The sequence below is a fragment of the Crotalus tigris genome, unplaced genomic scaffold (genome assembly GCF_016545835.1).
Source record: "Crotalus tigris isolate CLP2741 ecotype Arizona unplaced genomic scaffold, ASM1654583v1 scf7180000017987.690289119674:8195010, whole genome shotgun sequence".
Taxonomy (NCBI): Eukaryota; Metazoa; Chordata; class Lepidosauria; order Squamata; family Viperidae; genus Crotalus; species Crotalus tigris.
The window spans coordinates 7,012,179-7,026,769 of record NW_024096758.1 but is presented as its reverse complement, the minus strand read 5'-3'; the positions used below and the strand labels follow the sequence as shown (position 1 = coordinate 7,026,769).

The 14,591-nt window shown below is 43.0% G+C and overlaps 1 protein-coding gene and 1 long non-coding RNA gene across 7 annotated transcripts in view; one reads left to right on the top strand and one right to left on the bottom strand.

Moving 5' to 3' along the window:
- Positions 1-1,905: 1,905 nt before the first annotated feature.
- LOC120309226 lies at positions 1,906-9,264 on the bottom strand. 2 transcript variants are annotated; one of them, XR_005557038.1, is made up of 3 exons: positions 6,122-9,264; positions 5,322-5,684; positions 1,906-3,247 (listed from the first exon to the last, which is right to left on the bottom strand). It is a non-coding gene; the product is annotated as an uncharacterized LOC120309226 (long non-coding RNA). The 2 variants fall into 2 exon arrangements; XR_005557037.1 differs by having other exon boundaries at positions 5,322-6,358; positions 9,021-9,264.
- A 64-nt stretch (positions 9,265-9,328) lies between these two features.
- Positions 9,329-14,591, top strand: part of ELN (elastin) — an 82,152-nt gene continuing 76,889 nt past the window's right edge. For all 5 annotated transcript variants that reach the window (XM_039346256.1, XM_039346258.1, XM_039346254.1 and 2 more), the window contains exon 1: positions 9,329-9,489. In XM_039346256.1, coding sequence (XP_039202190.1) covers positions 9,408-9,489 — 82 coding nt within the window. In that variant the 5' untranslated portion in view covers positions 9,329-9,407. The remainder of the gene's footprint in view (positions 9,490-14,591) is intronic.

The following is a 14,591-nucleotide window of genomic DNA, read 5'->3' as shown; positions in this document are numbered from 1 at the left end:
GTGTGGTCTTACCAAAGAATTATAAAGGCATTATAAAAACCATCCAAGCTTGGGATGTTATATGGATGTTGCCCTTAGGTCTAGTTGATGTGATTTAGTAGTCTTGTGGGAACAGGTGATGAGAAAGCCTTAAACTGAACCTGCATTTATGAAGAGAAGTTTAAGAGGACTGGTCAAGTTCAGCCTGGCTGTCTCTAGATTGGTAAATGGGAGGCCATGTCCCCACTGTTGAAATCACTAGGGGAATGGGTCTGAAAAGAAGATAGAGGACTTGACTTAAATCTTAAAGCAGAGGTCCTCAACCTTTGGGACACCAGAGACTGGTTCCATGGAGAGAGGTTTTTCCATGGACCGGAAAGTCCATGGAAAAGGTTTTGTGTGATGCCTACATCTCATGGATGAGGCTTTGCTTGTTTGTGCGGACCGGTTGCTGGCATGCTGCAGCCCGGTACTGGTCCATGGAATGGGGATTGGGGACCCCTGTCCTAAAGCATAGGAACATGAGTTCCTTCTAATGATCTTTTTGGAGGAGTAGGAATTGTTGGACTGTTAAAGGTGAGGCACCCCTGCTCATTTTTATGCTCAGCCTATAGAAAGGTGCAAGTAAAGCTGGAAAGCTTCTCATAACATGTTGAACTGAGGTAATGCAATCCCCTTTTAGCCTATTTTTGTACCGAATGCAAACCAGATTTTACATTCTAGGACAGGGATCCCCAACCTGTGGGCTGTGGCCCGGTAGTAGGCCATAGCCTCCTGGCCACCAGGCCGTGGGACAAGCTAGCCCGTGTGCACACACACCGCCTTACTTGTGCTAGCACTGCAGCCACAGGGTGCAAAAACCCACTGCCGCACCTCAGCTGTGAAAATGGGACACTGATGCCGTGCCTTGACTGTGAAAATGGGTCGCTGCCACACTGCAAGGCGCAAAAACGGCCACTGCCATGTCACGTGGCACAGAAACAAGGTGCTGCACCACATAAGAACAAGGCAGGGCTAGTGAGTATCACCCCATTTGTGGCACGCACATACTCACAGCCCCATGCATGTGCGCGCTTGGACGCTTGTAAAATGCTTCCCCCTCCCTTTTCCTCTGGTCTGCCAACCGACAAAGGTTGCTGACCTCTGTTCTAGAAAATAGGGTTATTGTACCTGGCCTGCAACAATCCAGATGACCACCCTGAAGCATCAAAAAGATACACAAAATATTGATTCTTTTACTCTCGTTAGGTGGCTAGTGGCTGTTTAGAATTGTATAGCCTACCTATGGTAGCTTGACAGAAATGCTATCAGTCTGTAGCTTCTCAGGGCATACCCTATGCTTGTGTTAAAATGCAGCCCACCAAATAAAATCTGGGGTAGAAACAGTGTTTCACATATTATGCCAGCACAAGACATTTTATGTGGGTAGTCTAGAGTACATTGAGGAGGTGACTTGAGATTGCAGGTAGTCCTTGATTTAGGACCACAACTACTGTCAAATCTTGGGTGAGAAACTCCTTCCCTCAGCCAGGGCATTGAAGATGGGTTGTGGATGGATATTCCACCATGGCAATGACCCAAAACACACAGCCAAGGCAACAATGGAGTGGCTCAAGAAGAAGCACATTAAGGACCTGGAGTGGCCTAGCCAGTCTCCAGACGTTAATCCCATAGAAAATCTGTGGAGGGAGCTGAAGGTTTTGCCAAACGTCAGCCTTGAAACCTTAATGACTTGGAGAGGATCTGCAAAGAGGAGTGGGACAAAATCCTTCCTGAGATGTATGCAAACCTCATGGTCAACTACAAGAAACATCTAACCTCTGTGATTGCAAAAAAAGGGTTTTGCCACAAGTACTAAGTCATGTTTTACAAACGGGTCAAATACATATTTCACTCATTAAAATACAAATCAATTTATAATTTTTCTGAAATGTGTTTTTCTCAACTTTTTTGTTGTTATTCTGTCTCTCACTGTTAAAATAAACCTACCATTAAAATTACAGACTGATCATTTCTTTGTCAGTGGGCAAACATACAAAATCAGCAGGGGACCAAATACTTTCACCCCCTCACTGTATTCCTTTAGCATCTTACCATCACTTACTGTTTGTATCTTATAATTTATGCTGATTGCTTTTATTTAGTATCTTACGACAATCACTGAGTGTTGTATCTTATGATTTATGATGGTTGTATTATGATTATGATCACATGTTGCTCGTATGTAAACTTGTATGTAAACTGAGAGCTTATGCACCAGAGACAAATTCCTTGTGTATCCAATCACATTTGGCTGATAAAGAATTTATTCTATTCTGTTGCAGAAATAATAGAATTGCTCCCAGGTACATTACAAGGAGGCCAGTCCAGTGTAGAAAATTTTGCAAACGTGCAGTAGGCATGTGTGTAGGATTTCAAATCTGATTTCAAAACGGTGCTTTAGAATATTGTTTCTCAACTTCGGCAACTTTAAGAGATGTGGACTTCTACTCCCAGTATTGAGCTGGCTGGGGAGTTTGGGGAGTTGAAATCCACACATCTTAAAGTTGCCAAGATTGAAACACTCACTGTTGGGTCTCTGTGGGCACAGCTTTCACATCAAAAGATAGGAAAAATGTGGAGTATTGCTCTGGAGAAGGAGATGACCTCATTCAAGTCAAGATGATCTGGATATGCTGGATCCAGATATATATGATCTGGATAAACTACAGATACACAGAGCTAAGTCCTGGGCTTTGTGCTTTTTTAACCAATGACCTGAATAAGGAACTTGAAGAGACACTGAAAAACTTTATAGATGACACTAACTGGGAGGGCTGGCTGATGATGGCAGGGGAATTCTGGGAGTTGAAGTCCACGCATCTTAAGGATGCCAAGCTTGATAAATACTGTTTAGAGAACACAGTAGCATGAACATAATACTGTACCTGTCTGCACTTCTTTGAAGCAGCCCCACCTAAGGAGCTGCTTCCTTTATAACAGCAGATGGCAGCATCAAACCAACCTTTGCTGATCTCAGAAGGAAAAAAAAACTGCAAACTTGGTTAGTTTTGAATAGAGTGCCACTAAGAAATCCTAAGGTTCTAAGTAGACAAGGATTTTTTTTAAAAAAAAAAAAACGGAATACAATGGCAAACACAACCATTCTGTTGCTATGAAATGAATCTTCACCTGTATAATCTCCTTTTTCTTTTGAGTTCAACAAACCGTCCCGTTGTTTGTTCGAACCTTCTCCAGGCACAACAAGTATAGGAATGGTTTTTCTAATCTGCCAAGGAAAAAAAAATTGGAACATTTAGCAGGAACTAGAGAGCAAAATCTCCTGTCCCCCCTGTCTTCTGGTTTCTTATCAGAAAGATGAAAACTTTTGAGATTGCTTGAAAACAGTTTCCCAGCCAGCCATCTCTATTACTGCATTCATACCACCCAATAAATTTACCCCTTTTCTGAGTTTCCACAACCCATTAGCTCCTAAATTAACCAAACAGGTTGGTTTGCATGGCACCCTAAATAAAGAAACCAAGATGAAAAGTAGCCATTCTTAGCAAGTTTATACATATAACCACTAGGCTTTTAACTGATCTACTTAACTATATTGTGCAATGGCAAACAGCTTGGAGGTAAGTTTGAAGTGCCACCCAGTTGTTGGAGCCTTTGTCAACAGTGATGTCGTTTCTGACTGAAAGTTGATTAATTACACTTTGAAAATTAGGCTGCCTTGGAAGGAATGAAATGTGCAGATTCCTAAATGAGGATGTCAAGTGTCTTGTCTTTCTAGCAGCCAAATTCTTGCTGAAAAAACATCTGAAATCTCCTACTATGGATTCTTTATTTTTTGTGCATGGAAGTGTAACATTCCCACTACAGTTATGAGGCTCAGCTTTAATAGGAATGTCTGGAAGTGTGTATATGTGTGTGGAGGCAAGGGGAGTCTCCTATAGTATTTTTCCCAATGCAGTGCGTCAGTCAATCATGCTCCCCACCCACATCATGTGGCTGTGGTGCAGAAAAGTGTCAGGCCATCTGATAGCAAGGGTTGCAATTCCAAAGCATATATGCGCAGACAGAATTGTACCCGCCTGGATTGCATTCATTGTGAACATGTTTGCTTAGGTTACAGATAAGAAGCGTAATGTTTAAGATGCAATTTCCCTCTTTCTGACAATTTCAGAGTGCAAGTATTAGAAGTAAGGAAGGACAGCTTATACCAGTGTTTCTCACTGTGGCAACTTAAAAGTATGTGGACTTCAACTCCCGGAATTTTCAGCCAGCATGAGTTGAAGCCTATCCATCTTAAAATTGCCAAGGTTGAAAAACAGCAGTCTAAATAATGGAATCATACAATTATAGAGTAAGAAAGGACCCCTAAGATCTTCCTGTTCAATAGGAAAACCAATTCAAGAGTCCCAAAGTAGTGGCCTCTTCAACTTTTAAAAGCCTCCAGAGTTGAAAGACTGCATTGGTTGAAGAGTTCCAGTTTCTGCCTTGGTTAGCTTTTTAGATCAGTAAAACCTGGCAACTTAAGATGTTTGAACTTCAACTCCCAGAATTCCCTAGTGGAGCATGCTGGCTAGGGAATTCTGTCCATACATCTTAAAGTTGCGGGGTTTTAAAAATACTGTTTTAGACAAAGGAGCTTTTGAGTTGAGAGAAAGGTGAGTTGAGTTCATATAATACATTGTTGTTGTTAATTGCGAAGTCATGTCCGACCCATCGCGACCCCATGGACAACGTTCCTCCACGTCTTCCTGTCCTCTACCATACATTAGTCTAGGCTAAATTGAAGTTTAACATGTTGTGGGAAATCATCTATTACTTGTGGGTGAGGCAGGACATCAGGTGTATTTATGAGTTTATTTGCCAGGTATATATTCTGCCTTTTGTCTTGGAGCCCAGAATAACTTCCATGGGGCTCTCCTTTCACTTTCTCCTCCCAACAGTTTTGAAGAGTAGGCTGGGCCAGGAAATCTAAAAGGTGGGATCATATATATAAAAAAGCTGGACACCAATTGCACAATCATAGTTATAGTCCTAAGTGTTTTGACTCTTCCTGCAGATGCTCCTATTGGACTAAGAGAGAATAAGTGATCCAATGAATTTCTATGGGTAGACTTGAATTTGGATCTATCTCTCCTAGTCTAATATTTTAATCCTGGCATTATTTGTTTCTTTTGAAGACATCATATATATTTTTTTCTTTTGTTTCTATACCACGTTCACAAATGCATATGCCTTTTATAAAAATGTGTTGGTTGGAAAAGGTACTACCATCCTCCTGATTTTTTTCCACCATAAACTAAAATGCCGTTCCTTCTACAATTTTGACAGCTAGGGGTACCCACCGGATTATGGGTCAGGTCGAGGAGACAGAATGAGGAGAAAATGCCCAATGAGCTGTCTTGAGCTCCCAGAGAAAAGTCGAAAGTTTTGAAGAACTTTAATGCAAGAGGCTTTGATGTGCTGGAATCATGTTGTGGCTTTGACATCTTGCAGCATGGCTGAAATTGGCTTAGATTGAGCAGAGAAGAAAAACACAGTCCCTGTACATGCTCAGAGGCAATTTCTCAATCATCAGTCCTGCCATTTTTTTCCCCTTTTCTTGTTTTTTTAACCAGAGTTATGTGCTCTGGCATTCATTCAGATCCACTGAGCTTCTCCCTAATCCAGCTATTGTGAGACTTCTTGGCTAATGTGAATTCTGTTGGCTGCCAAAACAAACAAACAAGCAAATAATAACACGCCCTTAGGATTAGAAGCTTCTTCAATGTGTCCTTTTCCTCCTGTAACCCAGTATGAACAGGAAAGATTTTTACCCCATTCTAATAGCATACATAATTATTGTTTCCTTCTGTATAGCTTTTGGCATCATTCCCTTTTCCTAGCAAATAAACCCATTTAGTTTTTCTAAAGTCAGCCCATGTTAGAAAACTGGGGAAACCAAGTCAGATTGCTTTGTACCAGACAGCTTGGAAACAGGCAGGCCAAGAGCAAGAAAAAAGGAGTGGGCAGATACCAGCGGTATGGTAAAAATATAAAAAAATCAAGATGGCAGCCATAAAGATTCTGCCATTTGTGTGGGTGCTGCATGTAACATATGTGGTTACCATCTTGACTTTATTTTTATCATAAACTGAGGACATACCTGGCAGGTACTATCTGTGTTGAACAAGGTCTTGTCAAAACAGTATTGTGGTGCACACAATGATGTGTGTAGGAAATGTTGAAAGTGTTTGTCAACGTCCTTGAAACACTGTTCTGGGTTTCTGGTGGCATCCTGAAAAGTCCCCCTGAAATAACCTTCACTTGAATAAGCAGGGAGGGGTGGAAGAGCTGGCTTTGGAGTCTGGAGAACCCATGCGTGATCAATGGACCGCCTTACCTACAAGGAATAATAGCAATGGAAGCTGCCAGTAGGTAGGGCATGGAACCCCACAGTGCAAGAAAGAGTTCATGGATACTTTGAGGACCCAGGAATCAGTCACGCTCACCAGGACAACATTTTTGTGAGAGTGCTTATAACACCTTCAAAATTCCAAATGTGCCCATAGTCTCTAGAAATATATCCCTGGTCCAACAGGGATCTCCTGAGATTTTAATAATAGATCCCAGGGGCAGTACAAAATATTGTAGATCAGTGTAGCTCTACAATATTTTGGTCCCAAAAGATATGGAAAACATTTGGTCCCAAAAGATATGGACCACACTGATCTACAATATTTTGGTCCCAAAAGATATGGAAAACATTTGGTCCCAAAAGATATGGACAACACTGATCTACAATATTTTGTACTGCCCCTTGATATCTATTATCAAAATCTCAGAAGATCCCTGTTGGATTAGGGATATATTTCTAGAGACTATATTTCTCATAGTCATTGATCTGATGCCTCCAGGAAGGCCCTCAATAGAACTTTCTATTGCTGGATACCCAGCTTCTTCTCAGCTGGATGCCCAGAAACAATGCTGCCCATAATCATGGCATTTCACTATGTATGTCCATATATAATCTTCTCTTCCTCCATAAATTGGCTCAGTCCCCTTTTTCTAAGCAAGCAAGCAAGCAGTCAACACTGGATCTTGTGACACTAGGTTCCAAATAGAATCCTTCATATAGAGACACGATGACCTTGGGAACTTGTGATCTCTTGCATTCAAAACATATGCTTAATCATTGGACTATAGTCAATATGAACCAACTTGGCTTCCCAGGCAAAGAAGCCACATCAGCAAATTCCCTTTTAGAAAGCATTTAAAATGTCATCTTCTCAACACTGTGATATAAATTAAATCCTACTAAATTATGATTTCTTCATTTCTGTCAATTCACACAGAATTCTGATGCCGGCACTGCTTTCCTCCAAGAGACATCATAATATTGTGCTCCCCATTAATTTGGAAGTTCTCCCTCCCTTCTTCTTCTGGGCTGGGGAAGTACACTCTAAATGCCCTTCTTTGGCAGCAAAGCTCAATTTTTCTTGTTTACGGCACCAGACTGAATATTTTTTGATCTAATCAAACAGATTTGCTTAGTGCCTTCCAAACGTTGACATTCTTTCTGAAAACAATGGCAGTGGGCCAGTGAATTTGCTGCCAGTGCTGGAAAAGGCATCGCTTTCTGGCATCAGAAGTCAATAAAATAAAGGGCTTCTTAGGTGGTAGGGAAGGAAATCCATATCCTTGGAAAGGAGGGCTCCTAAAATCCTCAAATGCACCATGTCTTCCTCCCAACATACAGTATCTATTTTGTCGAGAAGAAGGTAGATATTTTTGGCTGTTGTCCTAGGTGCCTCCACTACCCAGAGAACATTGGGTGATATGAGAAGAAGCAGGACCGAGATGGTGATGGCACCCAGATTGTGGACTTCTCTGCCAAACTTTTGTTTGTCACAAGTTTTCTTTAACAAAGCAGACCACAAAATGTGTCAATTTATGCTAAGAGTACATACAAACACATTTCAGTCACCACAAGTGTAATTAATATGTCTTGCCTACTTTTTAGAACTTGTAGGGACACTCCTTTTGAATGTGTTCTTCTGAGCATATGCAAAATATATTTCAGTCACCTAGCGAGTCTCATATATCAGGGTCTCCCTAGTCCTACCATCTCCTTAAACACTTTTATGACAGCTTTTAATCATTTTTTTACTTTCAGGGAACCTTTTTACTCCCAGTGGTTGCTCAGAATGTTAAAGCTCTACGGAGGGCTTCAGTGGTTTCATTATATACGTACCGGTATATTAATTTTGTATTGTTTTACTTTAGAAATTCAGAACTGTTTGGTCCTTTTTCAGCAGCATCTACTTTGCTGACTTCTTTTCTGAGAAGTCAACATCTTAGTTTTCAACTGAATCCCTCAAAACTTGAATTTACACATCTGAGAACTGGAATAATTCTTTCCCATCATTAAATCATAAGCTGCACAAGGCAGGGATCTATTTTAATCAGAGTTGTGCTCAATCGTCACTGTTTATTTTTTAAAAAACAGGCATACGGTATTGTCGTTTTTTCTTTTATGCTCTTTCCAGCAACTTGGTCAGAGGGTGGACAAATGTTATTATATCTGGGCAAGGAGGCCTTGGGTGGATTGCCCAGACTAATGTGTTGAGTGGGACAGGCCAGAAGTCTCCAAACTGAAACTTCTGGATCCCAGGGCCTCACCATGGCTGGTTTGCAAAGGGCATATGGGCATATGGGTTCTCCCTTCTAACAGAGGCTGCAGGACCTTGACCTATCTGGAATCCTGCCTCCTGTCTGGCTGAGCACCGGTCCAGGTGTCGCTGTGTCTGAACACAACCAAATCTGACCAGTTGGCTCCAGAGAACAAACTCTTTGCAGATAAATTATCGGGACTCTCCCGCTTCATCTTCCCGGCGCCTCCCTTTCTTTCTTTGTCTCTTAGTGGGGACCCCCAGCCCCGCTCGCCTGTCCCTGCTCTCTCTCTCTCTCCCCCCGATGCCTGCGGAGTGGAAGAAGCGTCCCAAGCCGAAGGAGCCCTCCCGCCCAGCGACTTGCCGCCCGGCCGCTCCCGCCCGACACCTGACCTCCGGCCTCGGGGGTCTCTTCTCCGGCCTCGGGGTGGGGCGCGGGACCCGAGGGGTGCGTTGTTCTACCAAGCTGGAGGAAGTTCAGTCCCGCTCTTTCCTCTTCGCTAAAGTCTCCTTGGCAGCCGCGCTCGCTGTTGGCAAGGGATGCGCCGATCTGGAGCGGAGCAGCGCGAGAGAAAAATTGCAAAGGGAAGCCAGCCCGAGCAGTTGGAGAGACTCGTGGCTTTGCCCTTTCCCAATGACGTAGTGTCCTGAGCCCTTCCCCTCCCCTCCCCGCCCGCCCCCCCCCCGCCTTTCCCCTTACATCTTTGGAAGCCACAATTAAGCAGCACCGCTGGGATAAAACGCTCGGGCTGCCAGCGGACTAGGGCATTGCATCGAGAGATGGCCAGGCTGCGGACTTCGTTCCTCCTCCCTGGAGTCCTCGTTCTCCTGCTTTCCAGCCTCCCGGTTTCGTGGCAAGGAGGTAAGAGAAGCACCTCCGGGCAGGCTGCGCCGGCTTCAGCTCTGTCCAGCCGCCGCTGAGGTGCTTTCCTCCTGAAAGCCGGGCTCGGCCGTCTGCCCCCTGGCTGCGGAGCCTTCTGGTCGCCTCCGTCCAGCTCCAGCTTTGGGGACGCCGGGAAGCCCCGGGCTCTCCTTCCCCGCCCCACTCTAGGCAAAGCTTCTCCACTCCTTTTGTAGAAGGGAAGGGGCGAGGACCCCGCTGCTGCAGGTCACCGTTGGCAGGAGAGGGCAGGGTGGGTGTCTTCCGAGCCCCCTTTCCTGGTCGGTCTCTGGGGTCTCCGAAACCCAGGGCTTCTAAGAGAGGCGCTGATGTTGCATTTTCAAAAAATAAAAAGCTGCGTGAACCAGGATGATTTGGAAGGAAGGGCGGAGGTGGGGGAGGAAGGTGGGATGTGAAGACATAAATCCAGAGTGCTCTAGGACGACCAGAGCTCACGTGGATCCCTAGAAGTGTTTCCAAATGCTGCACTTAACTCTGGATCCTGCAAGCAGGTACTGAAAGAGAATCAGAGCATCTCTGAAGGTGTGGCAGATTCCTGAAGCAGACACAGAATCTGCAGACCCAGTTGGAGGGTTCGTTCTGAACCCCAGCATTTCCTCGGCTCCTTTTATTGTAGAGTGGAATTACAAGGTCTCATTCACTGGTAGGAAGCCTCACCTGCGGGGCTCGTGCAAGGCGTGTGGGTCCCTCTCAGTATAAGTGACAGCCAAAATTCTACATCACTCTCCATGTAGGAACACAGAAAGATTACCCCATTACCCCATTTCAGGGACAAAGACAAATGTTGGCGGTACAGGTTCCAGAGAGTCATCTTGTGCCAACCCGGCTCCACCTCTTGGATTTTGCATCCCTCCATGGGGCTGTTTGGCGAACCATCTGCCCTCTTAATGATATTCCCCTTGTTTAGGAACCTCACTCTTCTGCTGAATATTCTGACTCCTTGTAACTGATCTGTTTTCTTGGAGCAAATCAGTTCCATAGATTTAGGATGTAGCTGGTGATACTGAGGATGAAGTAAACCTTGAGATTTTTCTATACACATGCCCCCCTAAGGTATATTTTTTCCTTCTTTCTCCTCTGTGCCCAACCTGTTTTCTTTGGAATTGTCAGCACTCCAGACAGAATATGTAGTGATCTGAAAGTCTTTTTATAAGTAATTTTTTAGCACACACACACACACACACATCTTTACTGTATAGGGAAAATCTGCTGGATGGGTTTTGAACTATCATAGATATGATGAGAAGCAATTCTCCTAGAAAGTTAGCTATAGACCCCAATGGGAAGACTTAGCATTTGATATAGCTTGTTCTTTTCAGCTTCATGAAAAACTTGCCTAGGTAGGCAGTGAATGATGCTTTATGGCACCTACAGCAGATGCCTGCCTGGATCTCTTTTATAAGCTGTGTTACCCAATTTGAGAGGCACACCCAAGATCTCTTGAATTGCTGCCCTGAAGGATTCTAAGGGCAATACACTGATCCAACATCTTTTCTGCATCTTCACAAAAGGAGTTGTTGGTACACCTAGTAGGCTGCAGTGTGAGGATGATACCTTCTGCTTTTTGAGCAGATCAACTTGTCTCCATAATCTCTTTAGTCTGGTTTGAGTTCTTTTTTAAAAAGTCTGTTGGATCATTCCAGCAATGATCTCTCTAGTATTCAGTTGACTGCTTCTGTGTTCAGCAGTGGCCAACTAAACACTTTCAGGAAACCTACAAGCAGCGCACAAGTGCTGCACCTCTGCTTGTCTGTTCTTAGCACCCAGAAGTACACTACACCAAGCTGGCAGGTTCCACTTAGGCATCATAGCTCATGCCTGTTGATAATCCTCTGTACCCCACCCATAACTTGGTGTATTTTTTTTAATGTTGTCCGATCCGTGCTGTAGTGTATCCATCCCACTCTCATCCATCCTCACCCTCCATTGCTTTGCAAAGTCTGATCTAAAATTCTTTCTTTTTCGTCTTGCCAACTCTTTGCATGATAAAAGGGAGACATGAATGACCCTAAAGCATACCTATGCTAAAGAATGATTTCTGTTCATTGCTTTCAACTGGGGGGGGGGGTAGGCAGTGTCTATCTCGCTGTTGTAACTGAGAGAGCAGGGAAACTGGCTTGTTGGCATCTTGTACACATTGTAATGGGGTTACTTCGGGAGAATGTCTGGGTGAATAATGTCCTTTCCACGCTGGGCTTTCAAACTATATTGTGGGCATAGCTATGTGTATACAACAGCTTTAGGCACAGGAGCTATGAAGATCAGTTCAGTAGGGCTTATTCTTGGCTAAACTGCAATAGAAGTAAAAAAAATAAAGAAAAAAAATACAAGGTCTCACTCTTGCTGGAATACAAGAGTGTTGGCCAAGAATTTTTTTCAAGAAACATTTATTATAGGAGACAAGGAAGTCAGAAATCCACAGAAATATGTCCCCCAAGCTCTGTCCAGGTTTGAGAGCATATTCTGAAGAATTATATATGAGTTATTTCCTTCTACAAACTTTATACTATGTAGGAAAAAATGTTCCAAGAGAGGGGGGGGGCTGTCTGGGAGTTTTGACTTTTTGGAAAGAGGGAACCATAGTAAATGAGAAGATAAAATTTCTCCTGAATTTTACTGGTGTCTACATATATATGACTATGTAGTTTTCTTGGCAATAATATGGAATTAGTTTGCAATTGCCTTCTTACAGAAGACTTTTCCACTTTCCTCTCAGCTCAGTAACCCTGGTGGTCTTCCATTCAGATACTAATCAGATCTGACCCTGGCTTTTTCAAGATCAGCTGGGTAAAGCCACCTGTTGTAAATACTCTTTTGCTGACGCCAAAACTGGCTTCAGACAACCAGAACCACTCTCTCAACCCCTCTCTCCCCCTGCTTAGGCTTCTATTCTGCTCTGACTGACCAGAGCAGAGCTGACTTTTTTCTTCTTTGACTGTGTCCAAGTGCTATGAATTCCTAAGAGGCTTGTAAATTCTTTGCTAAGAACTAACACAGGACAGTTTTCATGCTATTTGTGGATTAATTTAGATTACCCTTGAAAGGGAAAGTTGAAGAGGGAGCTGGGAATTTATACCTAAGTTGCATTTTCAAGTTGTAGCAATAGCAGATAAAAGAACCTGGATTCATATGCGCGCACACACACACACACACTTTTCCTATCCCATCAAAGCATTTTTGCATTTCTGTTAACATGCCACTGTGTTGTAGAGCAGCAATGCAATCTGGACAGGGATCCCTGATGGTTTGTGTTTGTAAAAAAGAATGTAACAGAAGAACAGCTTATAAATCTGCAGGTACCCTTGCTCGAAAAATTCCCTTAAAAAGCAATCCCTTGCAAGCCAATTTTTTTGTGTATTTCCCTAGAAACAACTCCCACTTGGTTAAATTGGACTTACTCCCAAGTAAGCATGCAACAGATTGCAGAGCATGGTTGTAGAATAACAGGATGCATACCACATTTGGCAGCCCTTCAAATTTGGGTCTACTTACCCAAGATTCCAAAGAATACAATTATTACATTATTGTTAAAGTATCTCAAATGTAGGACCTGTAAGAGAAAGAAAAATCTCCCTCGAGAGGAGCAAAATTCTTGCTGGCTCTATGGACACATCCATGCAATTTTGTTGGTGGTGGTAGAGAAGTGCTTTGGTGTCACTTTCTTCCAGAACAGGTCTTTGCAATCCAACTGCCTCTCTGTGAATTTCTGGTGGTCTCATATTCAAAGAGTAGCCAGGTTCAACTGAGGTTAGCTTTTTCAAGATGAACCAAGTCATCCAGGTGGTAGCATCTGTTGTGACATAAACCATGCACAAAACCTTGGAATGCAATAGGTCTGCTTTCAGGCTAACAAGCTACAAAGTGGTTAGGAGTGTTTGTGTGTGTGCTAGGGGGAAATTAATAGAGGCAGAAATCAGGAGTTGTTGCTTCATCTCTATCCATTCATGGTTTCTTTTGATGACATCACTTGATCCCACTTATCCAGGTATTTTTCCTTCTCATTGGTTTTCTGGAGCCACGTTCAGAAAATGTAGAAAGTAGATCCAAAAAAGGAAGGCTTATGGGTGGAAAGCGACAGAAGGGGAAGGTTTCAGAAGGTTTTTTTTTTTTAATTCTGTTTTATTTTCCTGTGTTGGAACTTGCTTTTTCTGGAAGTCTAGTTTCATCCTCAACACAATATTGTGCTTTAAAGCCTTAACTTCTCAGTGCTTAATATTGCTGAAATACAAACATCTTGAGAAATAATATGCTGCCAAAGACTTATAAGAATGCAAAAAGAATTCAGAATATATCTACTGAGTGATGAATAGGAGAAAGAGAAGGTCAAATAGAAAGAGAAGGAGGATAAATAGAAGAAGAAGGAGAAAAAACCCTAGTGTTTCTTTGTCCCAGGGTTTGCTTTTCTCTCAGCAAAATATTGGCTGGGCTCACAGATTCTGTTTAAGTTGTAAGTGTGCATGGATGGAGGGTGGGTGGGATGAAAGAAATTAAGAGGGCAACCAGGACTGCATGATTGAAGCTTCTCCCCCCCCTTTTTTTACATGGGGGGGGGGATCTGATTGTTTGCCAAATAAAACACAATGTTCACACATTATCCTATCCCGGAAAGACCAGCTGAGCAACCTTCCTGCCACTTGAGGGAGCCCTTCTTTTAAACCTGAATCTCAGCAGCCCAGAGAATTGGTTTCTATTATTTATTATTATTAATAATTTACACGTGTGAAGCACACTAGAAGCTTCACTTATTCTACTGCTTATTTTCTCATTTAAAATTGGAACATTGTACTACTGTAGCACAGCACTTTTCAGTGGTACAGTCTTGAAGAATTTGGGGTCAGGGGGGAAAAGGGTATGGAGGGTGCATAGAGGTGTTAATTACACACCCTTACCATGAAACATAGATCACAGCCTGCAATTCCTCCAACTTCTGAGGCCACCCATCGAGTTAAACCAAAGAAACCATATGATGACTTCAGCTTAAACAACATCTTATGCCAAGCAACCTCACCAAATTTTCTGCTGGGCATTTTTGCTATTTTTTTTTTAAATGAACGGGATGGAGA